Genomic DNA, 26,049 nt, shown 5'->3' on the forward strand with positions numbered 1-26,049 from the left:
TATGGATGGATGGATGCTTGTATGATACTTGCATCTAACTATTGTGTTAAGTGTTTAGTACAGAGCTCCAGATAAGCTTTTGGTGTTGTGGGTATTTTACCCATGCATTTTAAAATCATTGGGTATCAGTTATTCACCTGGGTATTCAAATTTCTGTTACCCACTAGTTTTTACACATGTGGGTATTTAAGTTAAATATTTAAAAACACTTCATCTAGTCCCTGCAAACTGGTGTCGTGTGGGTTCGAGAGCTTTATAGGACTCAAAAATACCATGATACTTCCACAAAAAAGTGTGATGGCAAATGATCATGATGTAACTGTCATCGTGGAGTTTGGCAAGGTTAACGGAATGCCCGTTTATAATTTCAAAATAAGTTGCTGATTTGCTAATCAAATACGCAGGGTTACTTCACAATATTTTGATGATATGCACAAGTTTTATTTTTGTAGCGTATCTGTAACGTTCGTTGCATATTTGATATGCTTGGATTTTATTTTACTGCATATTTCTGCATTTCTGATGCGTATTTTACGCAGATACGCAGCTTATCTGGAGCTCTGTTGGTATATATACTACTCAAAAGAAGTTACCCTAACGGATTAACTATTGTCATATGAAACAATCAGGTGTTCTTTAATTTCTTTTGAGTAGCAAAGATAACTTTGAGTACATCATCAGATATGCAAGGGTTCTGACATGTTCATTGTTAAAATGAAAACTAATCTCTTAACAGTTATGAAAAAAATACTTGTATGAAGTAAAATGTAAAATGTAAAATGTGTGTGTTTATTTCAGAGCAGCGGAAGCGAAGTGTGTTGGATGGCCAGACACCATGTTGCCCTGTCTGTGGCATAACCCTCCGAGCTGGGGAGGTCGAGTCCCACCTTAGTTTGGAGCTGGACAAGCTGGAGAAACTCAGCAGGTAGGAGATTTGTGTATTATATAATTATTGAGATCATGGGTGGCCAAGCCGCCTGAAGCCAAGGGAGAGTATAGTGTTTCTGGTTTTTGGGTTTGGCCTAAAATGACCCATCAACTAAACTTTTGCTTGATTCATCAACACCAGGACCTGAACAGTACAACTGAAACATAGTTGTGTCCAGTATTAAAATGCCTGGTTCACAGAGATTCATGAAAGTTCAGAGGAGAAGCACTTGACAAGCAAAAAAGACTTTATAGTTCTAACACTCACACCACACTCACACCACACATACACACTCACACCTCAATCAAACCACAATCACACCACACTCACACCACACATACACACTCACACCACACATACACACTCACACCTCAATCACACCACAATCACAATCACACTCACATCACACACACTCACACCACACACACCACACTCACACCACACATACACACTCACACCTCAATCACACCACAAGCACAATCACAATCACACTCACATCACACACACTCACACCACACACACTCACACCACACACACCACGCTCACACCACACACACCACGCTCACAGCACACACACCACGTTCACACCACACACAACACACACGCACACAACCTGCACCGATATGAGAGGCATCAAGTGCAGTTTTTATGTTCATAAGGTGTCACAGTTGGTTTTGCAGAGTTCCGTCCCTCAGGAGTGCCAGAATCCTTTGATCTTGGGTTCAGATTTTCCCTGATTATGTTTTTAGGTTTGTCAGCACCTTACCTGTGCTCGTGCATTTCACCAAAGTGGTAGACACATCTTGAAACTGCATCACTTGAGGCTTTCCTGTCACATCAAGCTGACGCACAGTGATATAACTGAAATGCTGTGTGGTGTGTTACAATTAGCTCACTCTCTCACCAACAACCCCAACCCACACCAACCCACCCCTAACCCTATGCTCTCACCCACAAAGAAACTTTTTGCCTTTTTGTGTGACATGCTGTAAAAGTATTTTGTGAGTGTACTTGTAAATCCTAATGGTAAATATTTAATGTGTCGCCAGCAAACATGTCAGTTTCTTTACTAACAATAAACTTGTTATTTCTCATTAAAGTACTCTCTCACCAAGAGAGTATTCGTAAATTTTCTAAAGCGTGACAGTTATTTTATGACCAGACTGTGTCCACCATAAAGCGCTACCGTTGCTAAAACTGGACGTTACCTCACATTTGAAATACTTCCCATTACAATAAACATCCAGGGGCTTGAATGCAGTTAATAACTCGACTAGAACCCAGAATGTAATCCCACCCGATCATGAATAACAAACAGTAAATGTATCAGAAGTAGACGCCATAACTCGAGTTAAAGTTCGCAGCCATCTGTAATACTCTATATCGGACCATTACTGTTAGCCAATATAGTTTTCATTGCCTAAGGAACACGATAGCAACATACAAAAATATCAGTACAGAGTTGTAAGACGGCTAGATTTTGTTTAATGGATCAAATCGTCTCCTCCATCCCCTTGCTGTGAATTTTATGTCAACTTGGTTCTCGGAAATTTGTGTACACTAAATTTTACGATCAACTCAATTATGTTCGTATTAGCCTTTCCCCCAGATGTGTAAGTTTTATGAAATGTAACAGCCTCCAATATATGTCGTCTATATTTCTTGCCCCATGGCAGTTAGTGTTCGCAGAACAATTGAAGAGTCAATCAGAGGATTTACCTTTCTGATTTCCTACAATGATAGCGTATAATTTTATCAAATTGCAACAAATAAAAGCAGATTTATGGCTGTCAACGGGTCAGTCTGTTTGCAAAGGCGCCTCTGGAAAATATGATTAAGTCATGAACAGGGATCCAATAGCTGACTAATACTGATTTAACGGTTTGACAAAGGGCGGGCATTGTGACGCGTGGCTTGATCGGGATTCTGTTCGGGAGGTTCGGTGATAAACAAGGGAGAGGCAGAGTAGTGGGCTTTATTATTAAATTTCCTTCACATTGTTATCACTGTTCGGCCATCTGCTCTCGCTTCAAATGCTCGGCAAATATTTCTCAGTGAGAGAAGTGTCTGCGAGTTCTTACATTCATCATAATTGCAATCTTGAATATGGCAAAGCTAATTTGATATAACAGCTCTTGTCATTGGCACCCAGTATTGTCGCTTAACAGCCCCTGTAGCTTGGTAACGGATGCTCAGTTAAGTCCGTCCGGCAGTTGTGCTCACGCGTTAAGGGTTTGATTAATATAAGATATTTTTATCCACATGTAATGTAGAAAAGTTATCTTTCATCATTTGTTGTCAGCACGGATGGAATTTATGTCAGTTTCAAGATGCTGAGTGCTGTAATTTAGTAAAGTTCTATCTTGAAATGAGTTGGGATTCAATCGAATGAGAAAGTGTTGAATCTGATAAGATGAACAAGTTCTTATTTCTTTAAGGCTGAATCATCAACTCATCATGCTCATGTTGAACTTTAACTAGAAAATAAACTAGTAACCTTAACTAGAAAATGTTAAACCAGCAATAGAAATTGGCACTAGTCCTGTAGTCCTTGCCAGACTGCCTAATAGTGAAGGTAGCATAAGTTCTAGTAGAAATTTGCCCTTTTTTGCTATGTGTTACCATTATAAGGGCTTGTAGACTAAAAATGTTAGTTTCTATCATTGAAAACAGTAAATACATTGAAAATTCCCTCTCTGTTTTTTTTTCTTTACTTATTCACATAAATAGTAGCCATCACGGGTCAGAATCCTCTATTAATTCCTGCATGTCTGTTAACATATTTCACTAAAAGAAAAACTAATAGTGTTAAGGGAAATAGTATTACAAGGTGAATATGTGACTAATAAGTGTTGCCTTTGCTTAATGGTTAAGGCAGCAAATGTTTTAGTCCAAATAGTTGTTTTTTTAATAATAGTAAACTGGTAATGTAGTATATAATTTTAACCAATAAACTTCACTACATTTATATATACTCTAAAAATGCATTGTTGTTTGCAATTTTATTGTTATTTCTGTTTTGACTACCGCCCCAATGGTGTGTTTTTTTAAAGTAAAAATCCATAAAGGGTGGCAGGGTCGCACCATGTCAAGACCTGGGTTGGATTCTCCCATGTGTGAAGCCCATTTCTGATGTCCCCCCTCGCATGATACTGCTGGAAAATAAGATGTGGGTGGGTCAAGGTGTGTGAGTTTAGAGGTCCATCAGTCTTGTCCACTTTTTTTTCTACCCGTGAAGATCCAGGGTAGAATAGGTCTTCAGCAACCCATGCTTGCCGTAAAAGGCGTCTATGCTTGTCGTCAGAGGCGACTAATGGGATCGGGTGGTCAGGCTCGCTGACTTGGTTGAAGCATGTCATCGATCCTAATTGCGTGGATCCATGCTCATGATATGAAGCACAGGATTGTCTGGTCCAGACTTAATTATTTACACACCGCCGTCATATAGCTGGTATATTGCTGAGTGTGGCGTAAAACAACAAACCAAACCCGCCGATTCTAATTTTTGAGAAAATGTACAAAAAATAAATCAGATTTCCATTTTTTTTCCCCACCGATAGCCATGTAGTCAGTTATTTTATTTGTTATCATCACCTTTTAATAAAAAACATATGAATTTACTGTTGTAAACTAGTAAAGCGATACATAATCGATCTTTGTTGATCTCGAAGCCGAACATGAATAGCCTCCCTTGACAATTGTCCATGTTGTAAGTGGTAGAATTTTTATTGTTACAAGGGGCTTTATCGTCACAAATGGCAGTCTTTTGAGCACAGAATATGTTCATAAAGTATGCCAGAGGCATTCTGCATTAAAAAAAAATGCATCTGGCTTTTTTTTTCTTTTCTTTTTTCTTTTTTCCCCCTCCTCCAACCCTGGACTTCCGTAATCCTAAAATGAAAAAAGCCTGGCCTTACCATTATGAAAAGGGCCCCTTGACTTATATGCTTGATTTAGAACACTATTATTTAGAACTGATAGTCATTTTGTAGGACTGAGATACTCTAAATTCCATCTCTACGGTATACCAGACATATATCAAGCATGAGCGTTATAATAATTCATCTAAACTTAAAATTGTCAATTTTCTTTTTATGCATGGTGTATGGCTGTGTGCCCATTGTAAGTGTTATCAACCCTTTCAGTTTCATCCTTAAGTTTTACATCCTCTGAAACAGTAAGAAATTTCTACAATCGTTTGCTAATAAATTTCTTAACAATGTTTTGGTTCATATTTCTTTAATTAGCATACAAAAAAAGATCAAGCAATTTCAAAAGTCTGTCTTGAAATTTCTGAAACAGTTCCATCAATCCGCTAACTGATGCGGTAGGAAATGGTGGTCCGGAAACCGAGATTCTCACACCGGCACGTGGACTGAAAACCAGCCAATAAGTGAGAGCATTGTTTGCCTTGATTCGTCAACACGTGAAGTTGAAATTTTGTTAATTCACAACTTTATTAAATCTGGCCCTTTTCTGAAGTCAGGTTCAGTAATCAGATTTATCCTCAGTGTCCACTTTGTGAGATTACACGCACTTTCCACTTTGTGGTCTCTCTGGATCCTACGAGCGCGCTTGACAGACACCGTGTGCAGGCAACTCCGCAAACCTAAGACAGACGCGAAATTGATCTGTGTTCTTAGTGATTATTACATGATTAAAGGTCCGATTAGAAACCTAATCAGTTTGCTAGTGGTGGCCTCATGTTAGCCTGGGCAGTGATTTGGGGACTTGGTTTGTCAGATGAGGCTATAACCCAATTTGAGGCTCACTTGAAAGAACAGGGGTTCATTCATCAGCCAATTAAAGACTGATCTTCACATTGAGGTGCACTGATTGGATTAATCGAAATCGAATTAGATTCTTTAAATTTAGAGAAGTGCAGATAAGAGTGTGATTTACTGTTTGAAGGTCCTGGCCCTTTGAAGCTCGACTGGAGGAGAGTCCCTCTGGGTTAAAGCAGTCATGCTTTGAAGTGTTGGCTGTGAGGTGATAAATGATAAAAATCAAATTTGTGTCTTTTGTGAAAATTTTATGCTATCAAAATATTTTTATCCCTTTGGGAGATAGCTCTTAGGCAAGTATGGCTTAGCCACTGTTGAATGTTTGGGATAGTGATTTTTTTCGGGGTAAATGGAAAAGTTTAATCTGGAGAGAGGTTTGAATTTGATGAATTTCATTTTGATAATGGATTTAAGTTTGAAATAAAATTTTAATTCGTCTTAAAACATGTAAAATTTTCATTAAAATTTTGAAGCTTCAATTTAACATGAAACTTGTGATGAATGTGTGATTTTTTTTAAGGATTCCTTTTTGTAAATATCTCTAAGTCAGTGGACATAGTGAAGGGTTGAAATGTAATTATCAAAGGAATGTCTTGATTGAAGAGGTAGAAGGGTATTTCAGAATCGATTAATTCCGAAAATGAGAATTTATTTCAACAAATAACAAGGGTCATTGACAGTGTTTTCAACAGATTTCCTTAATTTCTTAAAAAAATAATTTTGACTTTCATTGTAAAGTATGGACAAAAAGATGTATATTATTTGTGCAGAAAGATATGTATGTGTATTAATAAAAAAAATGGTATCAGCATCACCAGTTCCTGAGGAATGTTTTGTAAAGGTTTCTGATCAACCTGATCACTTCTGTTCTCTTTCATTTCAGTGCTTACTGTCTGTTGGATTTTGAATATGTGCAAATCTGTTTTTTCTCCTATGAAATTAATAACAAATATGTCAGATAAAGGACTTTCCCTCTCCTTTACTCATACACAGAGAAAACTTATAAGTATTCCCCAAAAGGTTGATGAATTATGTTGCTGATGATATCATAATTGCAACCATGACCATTTGACATTATATATCAAGCAATGTTTGATCGTAATCACATCTACCTAGTCGTCTTGTACACTCCATTGATGTCATACAAGGACAGATACCAACTCATTTCAGACCTTTGATAGCTGAATCTGTGATGCAGTGGACCATCCTCAGTTGTGTTTATTGATTCAACTTGTCAAAGGACAAATCAGACATGAGGATAGCGAAAGACGAAATCAGTTGGCACTGGACACACACTTCTGGATAACAGATAACTTGACTAGAGAAACCATCTTCATTTATTCAGGGTACTTTATCTCCTTTCTGTGTGATAAGTACCCTGGGATCACTCACTGCCTTCTAGGGAATATACGGACCACTAAACTTGCTGCTTTTAACATCAGGGTTGGGACAGGGACCCCTTCACTTTCATTCTGAGCTTCAAACAGTGGCTCCTGTCCTCTTGGTTCACTCACACGAGGGCAGGAAAAGACTCGAAGACTCCTTGATTATACCTCTGTCAAGTGAGTGAGTGAGTGAGTTTGGTTTTACGCCGCTTTTAGCAATATTCCAGCAATATCACGGCGGGGGACACCAGAAATGGGCTTCACACATTGTACCCATGTCGAAGTCGAACCCGGGTCTTCGGCGTGGCGAGCTAACGCTTTAACCACTAGGCTACCCGACCGCCCCACCTCTCTCAAGGCAGTAGCAGGGGCTTTCATGTTGCTTGTAGGAAAATGTCTAATTTTCAATTTAATTTTCAGGGGAGGAAGAAAGTCAAGGGACTCCACACCTCAAGGGAGAAAGGTAATATGGAATTCTTTTATGTGAAAATATCAAAATAAGTAGAAACTAGAAGTTAAAATGTGTGAATGCTTATTTACCATTGTAGATCATTGTCAGGTCAGTGAAAATACCTGCTAATGTTGTTGTGGGCAAAAGTTTGTGGACTAAGATGGCTGCTCATAACAGGAACTGTTGAAACTTTGTGGTATCCGTTACTGTGATTTAACAGATAGTCATCAACTTGAATAAAAAATTTAGTTTGTATGTTATATGCAGGGATCACAAGCCCACTGCTCAGAGCAAGCTTCCCCAATGTTAAAGGTATCCTGAGAACTGGTTGTAATTTAGACAGTTTTGGGGTGTTCTTAAATGTACTTGTAGATTTTTTAAGTTAATTTCTGTCCCTGATTATTTAATAGTGTAAAACTTTTAAAATGAAATAGAATTTGAATATGTTGGTTTGTCCTGTTGTAAGTTGAGTCAACATGTTTCATGGACATTGGTATACCTGAAATGTGTGGAAAAGATATCTTCCATTTTGTAGCAGCAGTGTATTCAATCGAATCATATCCCCATCATATTGTTGCCCACTCTTAAAAACACAGTTCCCCTATTTCTGTCCAAATCTCATATCTCCATATCCCCACTCCAGCATCATCCCATCACTAAATCTCATCCTCCATCTTTGTTCCTCCATCTGTGTCATTGCAGGGTGGTCAAAACTTATTCAAGCCTTCATATTCTAACCTCTGTCAAAGTAATTATTTCTCCTGATATTTTCTGTGTCTTTTATATTTATGACAACAATGATTCTATTTTGGTGTTATTGTTATGAACACAATTTGTTTAATTTTTCACTCGTGATTGTAAACTGAACTGTTTTCTTTTATCCTGTTTCCATTTTGCTGCATATTGATATGAAAAATAGAAAAATGAAAGTCGATTTGTATGTATATTTTAGTTTATCCTAAAGTTATGTCTTTCGATCCATAATTTATCTTAAAGCTCTGTCTTTTAACCCCTGTAACTTCGAGATAAATTTCCTCATTATTTTGGGGTGCACATTTGCCAGGAACCACTGAAGAACGCCTGTCACTGTCGGGTATGCTGCAATCAGTCGTGTGTTTTTTTGTTTTATCTCTTTGCCCCATGGGAAATCGGGTTAGAATAGGCTCACAGCACCCATCTGGTCATAAGAGACGACCAAATGGATCGGGTGGTCAGGCTCAGTGACTTGATGGATAGTGTGTCCTTGTTTCCTGACTGGGCAGGGGCACAGGTGGCCCAGTCGTCTAAGGCGCCGCGATTCGCTGTGCAGAGTTGCGTCCCTTGGGAACGCCAGAAACCTATGATTGTGAGTTCGAATCCCGGTTCGCCCCGATTATGTTTCTAGGTTTGTCAGCACCATACCTGTGCTCGTGGGTTTCACCGAAGTGGTAAACGTCTGAGACCTGCATCACTGACACGCCGTGATATAACTGGAATACTGTTAAAAGCGGCATTAAACCCAACTCACTCACTCCTGACTGGACTGTATTGTTGCTCACAATATCAATCACTGGATTGTCTGGCCCAGCCTCAGCTATTTACAGGTTGCCATCATATGACTGGAATACTTCCGACTGTGGCGTTAAACAACAAACAGTCTCATCTCTCGTCTTTCTCCAAACAATATTCATGCCATCCAATCACTGTGTTCTGAAATTTGATAAACGACATGGTGGTCCCCAAAGTTCATTCTCCCAAATCCTCCGTGACAGATTGCTAGAAAGCTCTCACTGTTTTCTACCAGACGTACACCTGACATCTCCGAGACAAGTAAATCTAGGTATGGATATCAGGTGCAAGTTTTGTAAGCCTGATATTGATGTAAATGTCCTTTTAAAATTTACTAGTCTAAGTGACTGCTCCGACATTGATATTATGCCCATGGCAGTGAAAATTAATATGTTGGACTTTTCCGATGTATATGTTTCACATACACTCTTGACGTTGACAGAAAGATCCTGTAAGTCTCTGTTGACAGTGGAAATAGATATGTCGCAAAATCGAGACAAAGTGTGGCATGGATGGACAAAAGAATAGGATTCGTGTTCTTTGCTGAGGCCTCAACCATGCAGGGATAGACATGATAGATTTCAGTGAAAAGAGCCAACACACAGACAGGACCAGCTGACAGTGAAAATATCGAGTTCACTATCTTGCCTCTGATATGGACAAATGAAAAACATTATCTGCCTTGCTGGTTCATGCTATTTAAAGCAGAGTTAAACCCAATTCACCCACTCAGTTAATGTTCATAAGCGGCATGGGTGGCTCAGTCGACTGAAGCACTGGATTGGGTGGGAAGAGTTGCATCCCTTATGAGTGCCAGAATCCTGTGCTTAAGGGTTTCTCCAAAGTTGTAAATGTCTACAAGACCTGCATTACTTTGGCCCTTCCTCCAACATTAAGCAGACATACTGTGATGTAAATAGAATGCTGTTCAATGCCACATTAAACCCAACTCACTACCTTCATCTGTTGAATGCAGAAGTGATTATTTATTACTTGATGATAACAATTGAGACTGTTTCAGTGACCATAAGACATAATTTGACTGAGTAATAATTTGTTGTGTACACAAGTTCGTAACTGTTCACTGTCTGGATACTAATCAAAAGATTATTGACTCTGGTATTATGAAAGAATTGGATGGTCCTTAACTTCTTTTAAGTAGTTTATTAGCTTGCCTTCTGCTATTAGTGCTGTCCACAGGCCAAAGGACCAGCAGTTAGGTCAAATACTCTGTTACTCTGTCCACAGCACTCCAAGCTGATTACCCCAAACACTGGAGGGTTCCTACTGGGAAATCAAATATTTGTTTGTTGTTTAACGTCGCACTAAGCAATATCCCAGCTATATGATGGCGGTCTATAAATAATCGAGTCTGAACCAGACAATCCCTCGCAATTGGGATACGATGACATGCATCAACCAAATCAGCCCGATCACCCGATCCCGTTAGTCGCCTTTTACAGCAAGCATGGGTTGCTGAAGACCTATTCTACCCCGGGTCTTCACAGATATCAAATAAAAATTGCTAACACCTGTATGGAAATGTTAAGCAGTCACGTCCTGAATGACAGGTGTAGGGTAAATGGGCAGAGTTTGGGGCCTTCCATCTAATATTTTAGGGAGGGGACCTGAAATTTTGGTTAGAAACAGGTTATATTTTTCCAGTGTACAATTTATAGCCGATATCCTGAGGCTAAAATATTTTTCTTCAGATACTGCACTTGATATTTTAAACCTGAGATTGTGTCCTGTACCACTTAGAAGATAATCCAAATGAGGAAAAATGGGTATTGATACAGTGTTTACAAAAAATTGTATGTTACATCGAATGGTTTCTGAATGAGTTGATTCCAGATTGGAGGCTGCAAACTCACTAAACATGCCAGGTGCTTCAACATTAATACCCTAGTTACCCTGAGATGCCGGACTATGCCTGCCTTAAATATCAACCAGACACTACCCCTCCCTACCCCTCAAGATTATTTACCTGTGATTTAGACATCTGTAACATTCCAATAAACCACCATTTCCCCACCCAACCTACCTCACCCATCAAACACTAACCCACTCACCATTCAACCCTACCCCCTCCTGGCTGAACGCTAGTTGCCCCGAGATTTAAGACTATACTTGCCTACCAATCCACCACCATTCCCCACCCCACCCACTACCCCCACCCCACCCCACCCCCTCCTGGCTGAACGCTAGTTACCCTGAGATTTAAGACTATACTTGCCTACCAATCCACCACCATTCCCCACCCCATCCTCTACCCCCACCCTACCCCCAGCCTACCCCCTCCTGGCTGAAAGCTAGTTACCCTGAGATTTAAGACTATACTTGCCTACCAATCCACCACCATTCCCCACCCCATCCTCTACCCCCAGCCTACCTCCTCCTGCCTGAAAGCTAGTTACCCCGAGATTTAAGACTATACTTGCCTACCAATCCACCACCATTCCCCACCCCATCCTCTACCCCCAGCCTACCTCCTCCTGCCTGAAAGCTAGTTACCCTGAGATTTAAGACTATACTTGCCTACCAATCCACCACCATTCCCCACCCCATGCACTACCCCCAGCCTACCTCCTCCTGCCTGAAAGCTAGTTACCCCGAGATTTAAGACTATGTACACAAGTTCGTAACTGTTCACTGTCTGGATACTAATCAAAAGATTATTGACTCTGGTATTATGAAAGAATTGGATGGTCCTTAACTTCTTTTAAGTAGTTTATTAGCTTGCCTTCTGCTATTAGTGCTGTCCACAGGCCAAAGGACCAGCAGTTAGGTCAAATACTCTGTTACTCTGTCCACAGCACTCCAAGCTGATTACCCCAAACACTGGAGGGTTCCTACTGGGAAATCAAATATTTGTTTGTTGTTTAACGTCGCACTAAGCAATATCCCAGCTATATGATGGCGGTCTATAAATAATCGAGTCTGAACCAGACAATCCCTCGCAATTGGGATACGATGACATGCATCAACCAAATCAGCCCGATCACCCGATCCCGTTAGTCGCCTTTTACAGCAAGCATGGGTTGCTGAAGACCTATTCTACCCCGGGTCTTCACAGATATCAAATAAAAATTGCTAACACCTGTATGGAAATGTTAAGCAGTCACGTCCTGAATGACAGGTGTAGGGTAAATGGGCAGAGTTTGGGGCCTTCCATCTAATATTTTAGGGAGGGGACCTGAAATTTTGGTTAGAAACAGGTTATATTTTTCCAGTGTACAATTTATAGCCGATATCCTGAGGCTAAAATATTTTTCTTCAGATACTGCACTTGATATTTTAAACCTGAGATTGTGTCCTGTACCACTTAGAAGATAATCCAAATGAGGAAAAATGGGTATTGATACAGTGTTTACAAAAAATTGTATGTTACATCGAATGGTTTCTGAATGAGTTGATTCCAGATTGGAGGCTGCAAACTCACTAAACATGCCAGGTGCTTCAACATTAATACCCTAGTTACCCTGAGATGCCGGACTATGCCTGCCTTAAATATCAACCAGACACTACCCCTCCCTACCCCTCAAGATTATTTACCTGTGATTTAGACATCTGTAACATTCCAATAAACCACCATTTCCCCACCCAACCTACCTCACCCATCAAACACTAACCCACTCACCATTCAACCCTACCCCCTCCTGGCTGAACGCTAGTTGCCCCGAGATTTAAGACTATACTTGCCTACCAATCCACCACCATTCCCCACCCCACCCACTACCCCCACCCCACCCCACCCCCTCCTGGCTGAACGCTAGTTACCCTGAGATTTAAGACTATACTTGCCTACCAATCCACCACCATTCCCCACCCCATCCTCTACCCCCACCCTACCCCCAGCCTACCCCCTCCTGGCTGAAAGCTAGTTACCCTGAGATTTAAGACTATACTTGCCTACCAATCCACCACCATTCCCCACCCCATCCTCTACCCCCAGCCTACCTCCTCCTGCCTGAAAGCTAGTTACCCCGAGATTTAAGACTATACTTGCCTACCAATCCACCACCATTCCCCACCCCATCCTCTACCCCCAGCCTACCTCCTCCTGCCTGAAAGCTAGTTACCCTGAGATTTAAGACTATACTTGCCTACCAATCCACCACCATTCCCCACCCCATGCACTACCCCCAGCCTACCTCCTCCTGCCTGAAAGCTAGTTACCCCGAGATTTAAGACTATAACCTCCCCACATGTATTGTCCTAATCTGACATAGCATGTCTGGGTGTAAACCCAATACCCCAGCAGTTAACAAGGTGAAGAGAGGTAATTAATGGGGGACGATCACCATCTTGTAGAATTGTCTCAAGCTGACGCTCGCTGAATGGTACGGCTAGTAGGAATGTGGGTGCCACCCGCCTCACAGAAAACAATCTGGCGTGGCAGTCCTCTGGCTGTCAACCTAACAATGATGTCTGTATTACCACTTCAGGCTGCTATAGCCCATAGCCCATCAAGCTTGAATTTAATCAGGGCACTTCTAGACATATCTGTTGCACAAGTTGCATAGACCATAATCCCTGTTAATCCTGGCCCTATCTGATAATCTTGATATATCTCAGCAAATGCCAGCTGACAAGGCAAGCAAGCTACTTTAATAAGGATGTCTCTTGTAGCTTAAGTTTCTCGAAATCTTCAGAGTGCAAATGGTGAAAAAATTGACTGGTTCAGATTTCTGATTTTTTTATCGAGGAGATAATTGTCTCTTTTGATGGGTTTTTTGTCTGGTGGTGGAGTGTAAGCCAAGGGGATAAACTGTAGATCCAGTTCCACGGTCGTCCAACCCTCTGTGTGATCTGTATTCATGATTGGGAGGAGGGTGGCGAGTGACGGACGTCCGTCTCATGTCCGTCTCGTCAAGGCCGTTCAGGGAGCGTTTATTACATATTCATGGGGCATAGGTCATAGAAATACATTCACTTTGTTGAGTCAGACCAGAGAGATGTTTGTCTCCGGGCAGGGTCAAACTTATTTAGATGTACATTGTCATTTAGATTTTCTCAGCTCAATATTCATTACTCTCATTACATTGCTATATATTCATACTGAGTGGATAGGTAAAAAATAAATGATATTTATAGAATAGATATGATTGCAACTTGTATATGAATCACATGAATAATTACAAACTCCAATACTGTTCTATTAAATTTGAATTTTGGGTAAGAAAATGTTTTTGTGTATTCAGCTTAGAAATGTTATGTCATTTTGGGCGTATTTTGACAGGTTTCAATTCATGAATATCATTAAGTGTTCAAATGGATAGCCAGACATCACTTTGTATATTTAGTACCAGCCTAACATTCTTATACAGGCTGTAAACATGAAATAGAAAAAAGTGTGAAATAAAAGGAAAACACAGAATTTCTGCATTGGAAAATAAAAATATTTGAGTTAACAAAATCATTATTTAAAACAGTAACACTGAATCTATCCTCCAAAGTATCTTTGAGTGGTATTTCTGATTTGCTCTTTATGCCCTGTTTAAAGTACCCATGGCTGGAGTTCCAGGATGCACATACACTATAGATGCCATGGCCAGTGTGACATCAGGGCTTAGACAGTACTTGGGTGTGGCAGGAAACATCACGATTGGCCAGCAATAGGAAGCATATGAGCGATGATCGACTACGATCGATAATAGTTTTGAGCATCCTTGGTAATTCAGCTCTTGGTATCTCCATTCTTTTAGGATAAATGCCCTAGACCCTAGCGCCATAGATATGTTTGGAAGGGGACATCCCCATGTTCATCTGAGTTGTTGTTTTCCAGACATTGCCATCACCGTCCTCCTGCAGGAAAGGGAAGGAGTCACCGTCCCCTGAGGTTGCCTCTCAAGCCAGATTTGAGGTACCGCCTTATTGCCCTTGTTCAACAAAGTAAATGTGTGTTTATCAAAGTTAACAAAGATCCACATTAATAACTTTGCTTTCTCTCTTGTTTTTATTTTAATTAACTCACAGTGTAAATTTGGTGACATCCTCACCTAACTTGTGCATTTTGATGCAGTGGGGTAGCCCTGTGGTTAAAGCATTGGTTCAGACCCGGGTTCAGTTCTCCACATGTGGATATTGTCTCAAACCCATTTCTGGTGTTTCCCCACCTCTTGATTTGATTATTGCTATGAGTGGCTTAATTGCTAAGAACAGCTTAAAAGTGTTGAGTGATGCTCATGCTATCAATCACGGGTCTACCTGGCCAAGACTTGATTCTTTACAGGCTAGCATCAGTTAACTGGAATATATCTCTTATTTGTTTTCTAACAAGCCATGTAAAAAGATAATTCAATTAAAAAATATGATAAATTATACAATGATAGATGACATTTGCTGTACAATTTTCGTACAATACATGCCTTCAGCTATTGTGTGCCATCTTAAAGCATAGTACGTATGAAGTCAATATGAGTTTACACGACTGTACTCTCAAACAGATACCTTTTCAGATTGTCAGGTTTACAAAAGGTTCTGAGTTGTGTTTTTAGCCCAGACATAATCCCTTCTTAACACAGTATCTGTTGATTGAATGTCTTGACGCGATGTACAATTGGAATTGTCATGAAATTAATCCACCCAGCACAAAGCTCCTGTACAAGTGTTTGAATCCCGACCCAATCAAAAACAGCTTAAGTTCCCGACAAATTATGTGAAACCGAAGCTGGTGCGACCTCGTGTCATCACCTTATTTATAGCCCTGTTTCATTTTGCTATTGTTGTTTTGCAGTCCTACCTACGTATACGCTGTAATCGGCAGTCACGCCTCAGCGGTAAGTATGTGTTAAGTTCTATTTATCATCCTCCAAACTGTGGGTGGCTGTTGTTTTGACACTGTCCCTTCACACTGTAGTCTCTTGAATTTCTTGGAACAGGTGGATTTCAGACATGAAAGAATAGCAAGCATTCTTTGCATTTTCAGTTTTAACTTTATACTTTTGGAGAACAAATGGTTTTTTAAATGTGTGGTTTTAAGGAGAACAGTTATATTGTGAAATATTTGAGTTGACAAGAGCAGCAGGAGTGATAAAGTTTCAAGAGATATTGTTGTCAAAGAAACTGATAGATTTTGTGGCATCTGCAAGTTCTCGGGTGCATGATTTATCCGAATTTGTTTGTATGGAGCTGCTTTGAAATTTTTTTTTAATGGTACAGCAGTATCAAAATTATAGTGGGAACGTATTAAGTATTACTGCGTCTTAGGCATATTTGCATATTTAATTTTTTTTTTCTTCATTAAGGCTATGAAAAGTTCTTAAATGTTTCTCATGATCATGTGGGTTGTTTAATATGAATTGTCAATGCAAGAGAATAAATAACCAGTCTAGATTAGCCCCCGAAACAGATTCCATTTAGCGTAAAGGGCAAAATAGCTGTAAAAGTTGTATGAATGGAGCTGAAAATCAGGGATGATAAATGTGATATATTTACGATGATGATGTTTTCTTCTGAAAAATCTGCCTTTTTAATTGTTTCATGAAGGTCAAAATTGTCCCGATTTTAACGGATGAGTTATCTTTCCTTGCTTAATCTGTGCCGCCATGTTTGCTGGCAAGTTTTCATCCTACTAAGAAAAAAAGAAAGAAAAAGTGCCTGTTAACCTGGTTGAATACTATGAAGGGGACTGTTACAGGGTTGAATGATTGATTGAAGCATTGATACATTGTATTGTCTGTGGCCTGATGGCAATAAGCAATGGCTGGGGGAAATAAGGACTGCGCTACACTATTTATTGAATAATATTGAGGATCATTTCCTCAAAATTCTTTTTTGTTAAACATACAGCCTTATGTCAGTCCATAGTTAGAGGTACTTCCCTTTTACAACCTCCCTTGTGATGTTCTAGAAGTAGGATATGGTGGACCTACAAACTATTAAGACCATGTTGAATATTGAGAGGAAGCTGAAGGTACAATGTTAACTGAGGCAGTAGTATCATGATACAGATTTTTGACTATTGCAATACTATTGAAACGTGGGGGACCTTTGATATATTTACCAAAATTAAAGTCTGCAGTTTGTCGAATGTAACAGGCATCCTTAGGACAAGTAGAATTCCAGTAGGAGTTTTAGGGGAATCTTATATGTTATCACTATTCGTGATTTTTCCAGGTTAAGTTGTGTCCCTGATAAATTGAAAGCTGTATTAATACAAACTCACATATCTATATCTTATTTGAAATTGTGATGAAAGAAATAGATTGAATCTGTATTATCATATTTTTCTTCTCAAAGTTTTCTCCTCCGTATTTTTTTTTCAGATTTAGATTTTAGAATTTTAAATGATTTATTTATATTGATAGTGACAGTAAGTCAAATGTTTTCTACCTTTTACTTGTTTCTGGTCGGCAGAAAGAAAGAAAAAAAGGACTATTAAATTTTATCTTTTTTACAATTCAATTTCTTCTGGTCGTGGGATTTGTAAACCAATTTTTGAAATATGTCTGGCCTTATGTACATGAACAAATGCCAAACATTTTATGCACCCAGTAGCAGGGATTCTAATTATTGGGAAACAGATGTGATTTATGGGTCGGTGCTGCTGTTAAGTGTGACACATTCCCTGGTATCAAAAGTACAAATACATTATCATGAATTTCTGCGTTCACAAAAAGCGTTCATAAATTTCCACGGATCTATAAAACATGCGAACATCAGGTCTTCAAAACAAGGTTCATCAGGTCCGAACACATCACTGGCATCCCTCTACGCACGACAGCTGACAAAAGCATTTATTTGAATTAATGTTACACAACTGCTACAATGGTTGTATCATGTTTCCATTTCCTGTGCCCTATTATTCAGACAAATCCCTGTAACAAAGTAAACGCCTCCGATTCTGACACACTGGTAGTCCTACATGACTATTATTCCCCTGTACCAGGCTGTTAAAGCGGGGTTCGTAATCGGAGCGTTTTGCTCGGCAATTTGTCTCTGTGCCCTAGCGGCTTCCTTTGCTTGGATTGTCAGGCTTAATTTGATTAATATAAACTGACTAGATCAAGACTGATTTAGACTGGTTGTGTCATTCACCTAATCCTGTCCTTATCGCGAATAATGCTGACAATATTTTATTTGATACGAGCAAGGGTCAGAAGGATATCAACGAACTTCTTGAACTTTATCCAAGTTGCACTGGAGACATAGGAAGATCATTATCTTTGTCTTTAAGCATGATTAATCTGTATCGATTGCTCTATTAGTCATGCTGTGAAGGTATCCTTGTTATGAAAAGAATTAGTGTGGAGATTATTGTAGCTTCAGAGTTTTCCTGCCTATTGATTTGGGTTGAATTATGGGAGATAAAAATAGTCCCTTCTGTCATGGTCACAAAGTGTTTTAATTTATGAAGTTGAATACTGCCTTCTCTTCCTTTGTTCCTGGTTCATATACAACTCAAAAATGTTAAGGATCACCCGATTCTTTCATATTCTTTAGTAATAGGAAAGAATCTGGTGATCTTTTACCTTTTTGAGTGTATGTTATAATTATTACAACTGTCAACGTTTGCCCCTAGTTTTAGTCAAACTCTTTCTGCCTGTAAGCTCAGCTCATAGTAGCCCATATATTAACATTGAAGTATAACAAGATTTGCATATGAATCGGTGAAGTGAGCAGGTGTCTTTCAAAGTTAATATGGTAACTCCTTTTTTATTATTACATGTTATTAATGGTAGGATGAACTCTTCTGTGTTTTAAATTCATAAAAAATGTTACCTTTTTTTCATTTGCAGCTCGGTGCCGGAATAAGAAGAAGAAGCCATCGGAGGAAGGTTACAAGGAGACATTATGTCCGGTGTGTAATGACAGACTAGCAGGGAATGCTGACGAACTCAACGCCCATGTAGAACAGTGCTTAAAGAAGGCTGGTTAATTTTACAGAATAGATACATTACCATTCATACCCATCTTGACAAATGATCGTTATAACTTCTCGAACTAGAACACTATTAAGGGAAACAATAACTTTAGAATAACTGTTTGCTTTGTGAACTGTGTCAGATGGTTTTATGAGGATATCCATTTTGGAAATTACATTGGAATGCCTTATACCCATTTTGCCTAAATTGGTCACTGAATTAAAAATAATATCCTTTTTTCAAAAATAGGTTATTTTCTGTTTTCTCCAAATTATTCCCATATAATCAGACGAATGCACAGGTGCAATAGCTTTGGGACAATATTGATAAGGGGACACTAGCACCCTCATTGATGAATGCAGCGCTGGAATATTGCTAGAAGCGGCCTAAAACCTTACTCACTCATTGTAATGCCATGACGAAATACTTATGCTAGAACAAACTAGATATGCCAGACTAGATGTTCGAGGTTGCTGTTACTTTTCACTAGTCAGTTGTTGGAGGTAACTTTAGTTCAGGCTTTATTGTGAATGTCTTTCTCCACAGTATCAAACCCGTGGAGACCTGGGTGAGGATGAGCCAGTGGACGTGGAGGGGGACGGCGACCAGTACGAGGAGTACACGTGGGCGGGGCAGACCAGGATCAGGGCCACCACCATGCTGCAGGGGGGGTTTGCCAGTGAGTTGTTAATTCATTCGTTCACATTTCATAGCCCAGGGGGGGCACGGGTGACCGAGTTGTCTAAGGCGCCGCGATTCGCTGTGCAGAGTTGCGTCCCTTGGGCACGCCAGAAACCTATGATTGTGGGTTCGAATCTCGGTTTGCCCCGATTATGTTTCTAGGTTTGTCAGCACCATACCCTTGCTCGTGGGTTTCACCAAAGTGGTAAACGTCTGAGACCTGCATCACTTCGGGCTTTCCTCCCACATTAAGTTGACACGCCGCGATATAACTGGAATACTGTTAAAAGCGGCGTTAAACTCAACTCACTCACTCAGTCATAGCCCAGGGGGTGAGGTTGGGTAGCCTAGTGGTTAAAGCATTCGCTCGTCACGACAAAGACCCGGGTACATGGGTACAATGTGTGAAGCCCATTTCTGGTGTCCCCTGCCATGAATTTGCTGGAATATTGCTAAAAGCAGCATTAAAGCTTTCACTGGCTGTTGGGTGGCCAGGTTTCTGGGACTTGATTGATTGCATGTGGTTGTATCCCAGTGACGTGGGACATCGTCATGATATCAATCACTGGTTTGTCTGGTTCAGACTCAATTACTCAGATTGACGTAATATTGCTGGAATATTGCTGAATGTGGCCTTAAACAACAAACAAAAGACATCTTTGATTGAAATAAGATGTTTGTTGTTTAATGCCACACTCAAAAATATTCCAGCTATATGATGGCATTCTGTATATAATCAAGTCTGCTTTCCAGTGTTGACATTATGAGCATTGATCTACGCAGTTGGGATACGATGACATGCATCAACCAAGTCAGCGAGTCTGACCACCCCATCCCGTTAGTTGCCTTTTATGAGAAGTAGGTTGCTTAAGAGGAATTCTTACCTGAATCATGAAATATAAAAAAATGGTTGCATTTCGAAACCATGATGACACAGATTGTCATGTTTGTCTGTTTCAGAGTCAGGATTCCAGACGATGAACTTACGAAGAATACAAGACGAAGATATTGATCTCAATGTAGACGGGGATGATTCTGAAGAGTATGGAAAACCTCAGTATCCTTTCATTGCAAATGTGGAAACAGGCAGACGTCATTCACCTGGCAATGTGCCATAATATTCTTGAGAACTATTGTAGTTGTTCCAAATCCCAGAGCAGGTCCCCATTCCAACAGCAGGCTAATGAAGTTACACTGATGAACTCGCTTACTCGATCAAGCACTGTCATGCTGTCGACCACTGGTTTATGTTTAGCTTTAGTTGATCACCCAAAGTGCTTTTGTTTGTTTGTTGTTTAACGCCGCACTCAGCAATATTCCAGCTATATGATGGTGGTCTGAAAAATAACCTAGTCTGGACCAGACAATCCAGTGATTGACATCATGAGCATCAATCCTTGCAATTGGGATACGATGACATGCATCAACCAAGTCAGCAAGGCTGACCACCCGATCCTGTCAGTCGCCTCTTACAACAAGCGTAGTCGCCTTTTAAGGCAAGCATGGGTTGCTGAATACCTATAAAAGTGATAAACGTCCAAGACCCTCATCATTTAGGGTTTTCCTCACACATATAAATGTTTAAATATTGTTCATCCAAACTCACTCACCCACTTTGGAACAAACTAGTTTAGGGAAAACAAATCTCCAATAACTGGAGTTCTCATCCTGTGCAATTAAGCCATTGAAGATATAATTTACGACAAATTGCATGATGTTGAGGAGTGTCTTAAAAGACATGTTTCTTTTCCTTAACCTTGTTAAGATTTTCTGAAGTTGATGTGATTCCTGTCAGTGCAGATGAACCGGGCGAGGACCGAGAGAGACAGGCATTGAGAGGAGCGTTACTCAGGTGGGTAGACTTACGCTGTTATCTCAGGTGGGCATGGGTGGACCAGTGGCCTAATGTGTGCACAGTTGTGTCCCTTAGTCATGACAGGATCAGTTGATTGACTTTGAGTCCCAGCTTTGCTCATCTTCCAGAAGCAAGGACATTAACTGACTGTAAAAGTCAAGTTTCCACCCTTGTCGAAATAGGCTGCAATTATGGAGTTATAGTATGACTGGACAAACGAGTTTAGGCAAAGTCCAGTCAAAATTGCGTAACAAAATCGACACACGGTTTACAAACAACATGGATTTCAAATGTGCAGATTTCAGTCAAATGCAGGATTTGCAAAAGATTCGTACCATCTACTTGGTTTCGACAGATGTTTTCCAAATCTTTTCATGTTATCAATCATGTTAATAATCAAATAAGACCCGTTTTTTACAATATAGATCTTGATTATTGGTCATATTGTCTTGACTGGGCGCTGCCATTTTGTTTGAAGCAAAGTGATATGAGAGGTGGAATTTGACTGGTCAATAGGATAGGCATAGAAGGGACATAACTTTGTTTTAAATCTGTAACAGGATCAGTTTGTTTCTCAAGTATGTGAAATCAAGTAGTTTGAGTGAAAAGTTTCTATATCATTTTAATTTCTCTTCTTTTTTTTTGAGGAAGTGTGTTTTGGAAATTCATCTCCTGAGTTTTAGCTGTTAAACTGATGATTGTAATGTCTGTCTTTCAGTTCTGACCCAAGTTCTTCACATACAGAAGGTAAGTAATATCAATGGGGTTCTCACTTGTGAGTGGAGCGAGATGAGCCACCATTGCCCAAAATATACATCAACAAATTTCTTGGCATGCTTTTTTCCATTAAAGTGAATTGATAATTTAATTGTCGAACATGAACCAATTCGAGCAACCAAGTAGTAAAAAACAAATCCCCCATGGACATCAGCAAATTTATGGAATGCTGCTTCAGCTGAATAAAAAAATCTTGACTTGAAGAGTTATGTCCCCTTAACTGGTGTTATCCAGACATGTTTAAAGTTAATGGGTGTAACTTTGTGATCTAGGGAGCAGCTATGTCTGCACTGTGGTCTGATATTGGCACTGAATGATGGATAACTTAGTATTTTGTCGATGGGCCCCACTGTATCCTGTGTCGAGTGCATTTGTAATTGCTTATGCCTGATTCTTGCTTATTTCTAGGGCATTCCAACTCTCCCGAGTGTCAAAGTAAGCAGTCACATGACCACAACCACGATGTTCCTATGGAGGGGTCAAGGTATGTGCTGCACATTGAAGACTTCATGACTGCGTGGATTGGACTACAAGTTCCATTCACACCTACAAATATCTTGCATTATTGTTGGTCTCTGTATGTTTATTTGTTGTTTACGCCACACTCACCGATATTCCAGCTATATGTCGGCCTGTAAATAATTGAGTCTTAAACAGACAATCCAGAGATTGACATAATGAGTATCGATCTACGCAATTGACACATGAGGACATGCATTAACCATTAAGTCCCGACCCCCGAGTTGCCTCTTACAACAAGCATGGGATGTGGAAGACCAGTTCTAACCCTGATCTTCGCCGGTACATCTAGATAGCACTGGTAGTGGACAAGGGGGGTTCCAATTCGGTTGTGGTGTCACCGTCATTCTATGCACTGCTGTAGGTAATCTACTTCAGTCTACACCAGACACATCACTGGTTGATGTGATGAGCAATGCACCATGCTGTTCTGCTACAATGACACGCAATCAACCAAGGCACAAAGCCTGCCTGATCCAATTTAATCGCTTTCTTTGATAAGGATAGGCTGCTGGGGACTGATTCTAACCCAGAATACCAATGGGGTCACGGGTGGTATAAGATTGCACAATTTGCTGTTCAGAGTTTTGTGCCTCAGATGTGCCATGATCAGATGTGCCATGATCAGATGTGCCATGATCAGATGGCCATGATCAGATGTGCCATGATCAGATGGCCATGATCAGATGTGCCATGATCAGATGGCCATGATCAGATGTGCCATGATCAGATGTGCCATGATCAGATGGCCATGATCAGATGTGCCATGATCAGATGTGCCATGATCAGATGTGCCATGATCAGATGGCCATGATCAGATGTGCCATGATCAGATGGCCATGATCAGATGTGCCATGATCAGATGGCCATGATCAGATGTGCCATGATCAGATGTGCCATGATCAGATGGCCATGATCAGATGTGCCATGATCAGATGGCCATGATCAGATGGCCATGATCAGATGGCCATGATCAGATGTGCCATGATCAGATGGCCATGATCAGATGTGCCATGATCAGATGGCCATGATCAGATGGCCATGATCAGATGGCCATGATCAGATGGCCATGATCAGATGGCCATGATCAGATGTGCCATGATCAGATGGCCATGATCAGATGTGCCATGATCAGATGGCCATGATCAGATGGCCATGATCAGATGGCCATGATCAGATGTGCCATGATCAGATGGCCATGATCAGATGTGCCATGATCAGATGGCCATGATCAGATGGCCATGATCAGATGTGCCATGATCAGATGGCCATGATCAGATGTGCCATGATCAGATGGCCATGATCAGATGGCCATGATCAGATGGCCATGATCAGATGTGCCATGATCAGATGGCCATGATCAGATGTGCCATGATCAGATGGCCATGATCAGATGTGCCATGATCAGATGTGCCATGATCAGATGTGCCATGATCAGATGGCCATGATCAGATGTGCCATGATCAGATGTGCCATGATCAGATGGCCATGATCAGATGTGCCATGATCAGATGTGCCATGATCAGATGTGCCATGATCAGATGTGCCATGATCAGATGGCCATGATCAGATGGCCATGATCAGATGGCCATGATCAGATGGCCATGATCAGATGGCCATGATCAGATGTGCCATGATCAGATGTGCCATGATCAGATGGCCATGATCAGATGTGCCATGATCAGATGGCCATGATCAGATGTGCCATGATCAGATGTGCCATGATCAGATGGCCATGATCAGATGTGCCATGATCAGATGGTTTGAATTCCTTGTGGGCCCTACTGATGATGGTTGGTCTGTCAGCACCACACCTGTGCTGTTTCGATTTGCATCAAAGTAAACGTCAATAAACTTTGTCACATAATGCTTTCCTTCCGACCCGTGAAGATTCCGGGGTAGAGTAGGTCTTCAGCAACCCATGCTTGCCATAAAAGGTGACTATGCTTGTTGTAGAAGGCGACTAACGGGATCGGGTGGTCAGGCTCGCTGACTTGGTTGATGCATGTCATTGATCCCAATTGTGTGGATCGATGCTCATGATATTAATCACTGGATTGTCTGGTCCAGACTTAATTATTTACAGACCGCCATCATATAGCTGGAATATTGCTGAGTGCGGCGTTAAACAACCAACCAACCAACCAACCAACCAAGCTTTCCTTCCACGACAAACCAAGATGAAGTTTGTTTGTTGTTTAACGACGCACTCAGCAATATTCCAGCTATTCCATATGACGGCGGTCTGTAAGTAATCGAGTCCAGACAATCCAGCGATTGATATCATCAGCATTGATCCACGCAATTGGGATCAATGACATGCACTCCCAAGATGAAGTGATAAGATACACTGGCCTCTCCCCATTCACTGTACCTGTGTCATTACTTCACTTTGTTTTTATGAGCAGATGACTGTTCTCACCAATAGTGAAATGCATGCTCAAAAACAAGCTGATACAATGGGGTCAAAATCATGTTGAAATGAGATTTCCTGTAGCAATGGTTATCTGTTCACTAAAACACTACCGTTAGAAGAATATCTGGAACAGCTTTATTTTTCAATGATCTTAAATTGCAGTTTGTTTTTTATTTCAGTGTGAGCACGACCACAGGTTCTTCTACATCAGAAGTTATCGGTGCACTGCGGTCCCGACTCCGGGATCTGGAGGAGGAGAAGTCAGAGAGACAGAAGTGTCTCATCTGTATGGTGAGTAGCCGGCGGTTGCCAACTGTGGCCAAGTCCAGCCATATTATATTGTTTTTCCAGTATCAACTTAAGAGGTAGGCAGTGGAAATTAATATAAATAAAAACCAACCTTTGATTTTGAATACACCTGTAGGTTATCCATTGATCTTCCACCTGATTAAGGGTTCAAATTGTAGTTTCATCTCAATGATGCTTGGTTTGTCAGCACTATACACTTGGGTGTATCCAAAGTGAAAAATGTCTTCGACCTGCATTAATATACTTTTCCTCCTACACAATACTCTCAACTCTGGACAAACTTGAGTGTTATCTTGATTCAATTCACTGCAAACCGACACAGTTTGGTTGCGAAGGGTGTCATAGTATACTGTGGGGTTGCAGGCCTAAGCAATGCCTGCATGTGCTGATCATCGGTTTAATGAGACCACCTCCGTGTACATATGACATATCCAGGTCTACTTGAGCTATATTATGGAATATATGTTTAAAGTAGGGCATAGTATGTTTAGAATATAGGTATGAAGCTGTACAATTATATGTAGGGT

The 26,049-nt window shown here is 40.5% G+C and overlaps 1 protein-coding gene across 4 annotated transcripts in view; it reads left to right on the forward strand.

Moving 5' to 3' along the window:
- The window catches only part of LOC139479251 (E3 ubiquitin-protein ligase Rnf220-like), a 53,484-nt gene that overhangs the window by 23,359 nt on the left and 4,076 nt on the right, over window positions 1-26,049 (forward strand). For 3 of the 4 annotated variants that reach the window (XM_071262111.1, XM_071262112.1, XM_071262109.1), the window contains 11 exons: window positions 799-925; window positions 7,518-7,560; window positions 14,885-14,962; window positions 15,836-15,878; window positions 18,840-18,970; window positions 19,512-19,644; window positions 20,607-20,703; window positions 21,412-21,498; window positions 22,220-22,248; window positions 22,687-22,762; window positions 25,393-25,504. In XM_071262111.1, the coding sequence (XP_071118212.1) occupies window positions 799-925; window positions 7,518-7,560; window positions 14,885-14,962; window positions 15,836-15,878; window positions 18,840-18,970; window positions 19,512-19,644; window positions 20,607-20,703; window positions 21,412-21,498; window positions 22,220-22,248; window positions 22,687-22,762; window positions 25,393-25,504 (956 nt within the window). The remainder of the gene's footprint in view (window positions 1-798; window positions 926-7,517; window positions 7,561-14,884; window positions 14,963-15,835; window positions 15,879-18,839; window positions 18,971-19,511; window positions 19,645-20,606; window positions 20,704-21,411; window positions 21,499-22,219; window positions 22,249-22,686; window positions 22,763-25,392; window positions 25,505-26,049) is intronic. The other variant, XM_071262110.1, reaches the window with a different exon arrangement.

This window comes from Haliotis cracherodii, unplaced genomic scaffold (genome assembly GCF_022045235.1).
Source record: "Haliotis cracherodii isolate W230 unplaced genomic scaffold, xgHalCrac1.p SCAF_4, whole genome shotgun sequence".
NCBI lineage: Eukaryota > Metazoa > Mollusca > Gastropoda > Lepetellida > Haliotidae > Haliotis > Haliotis cracherodii.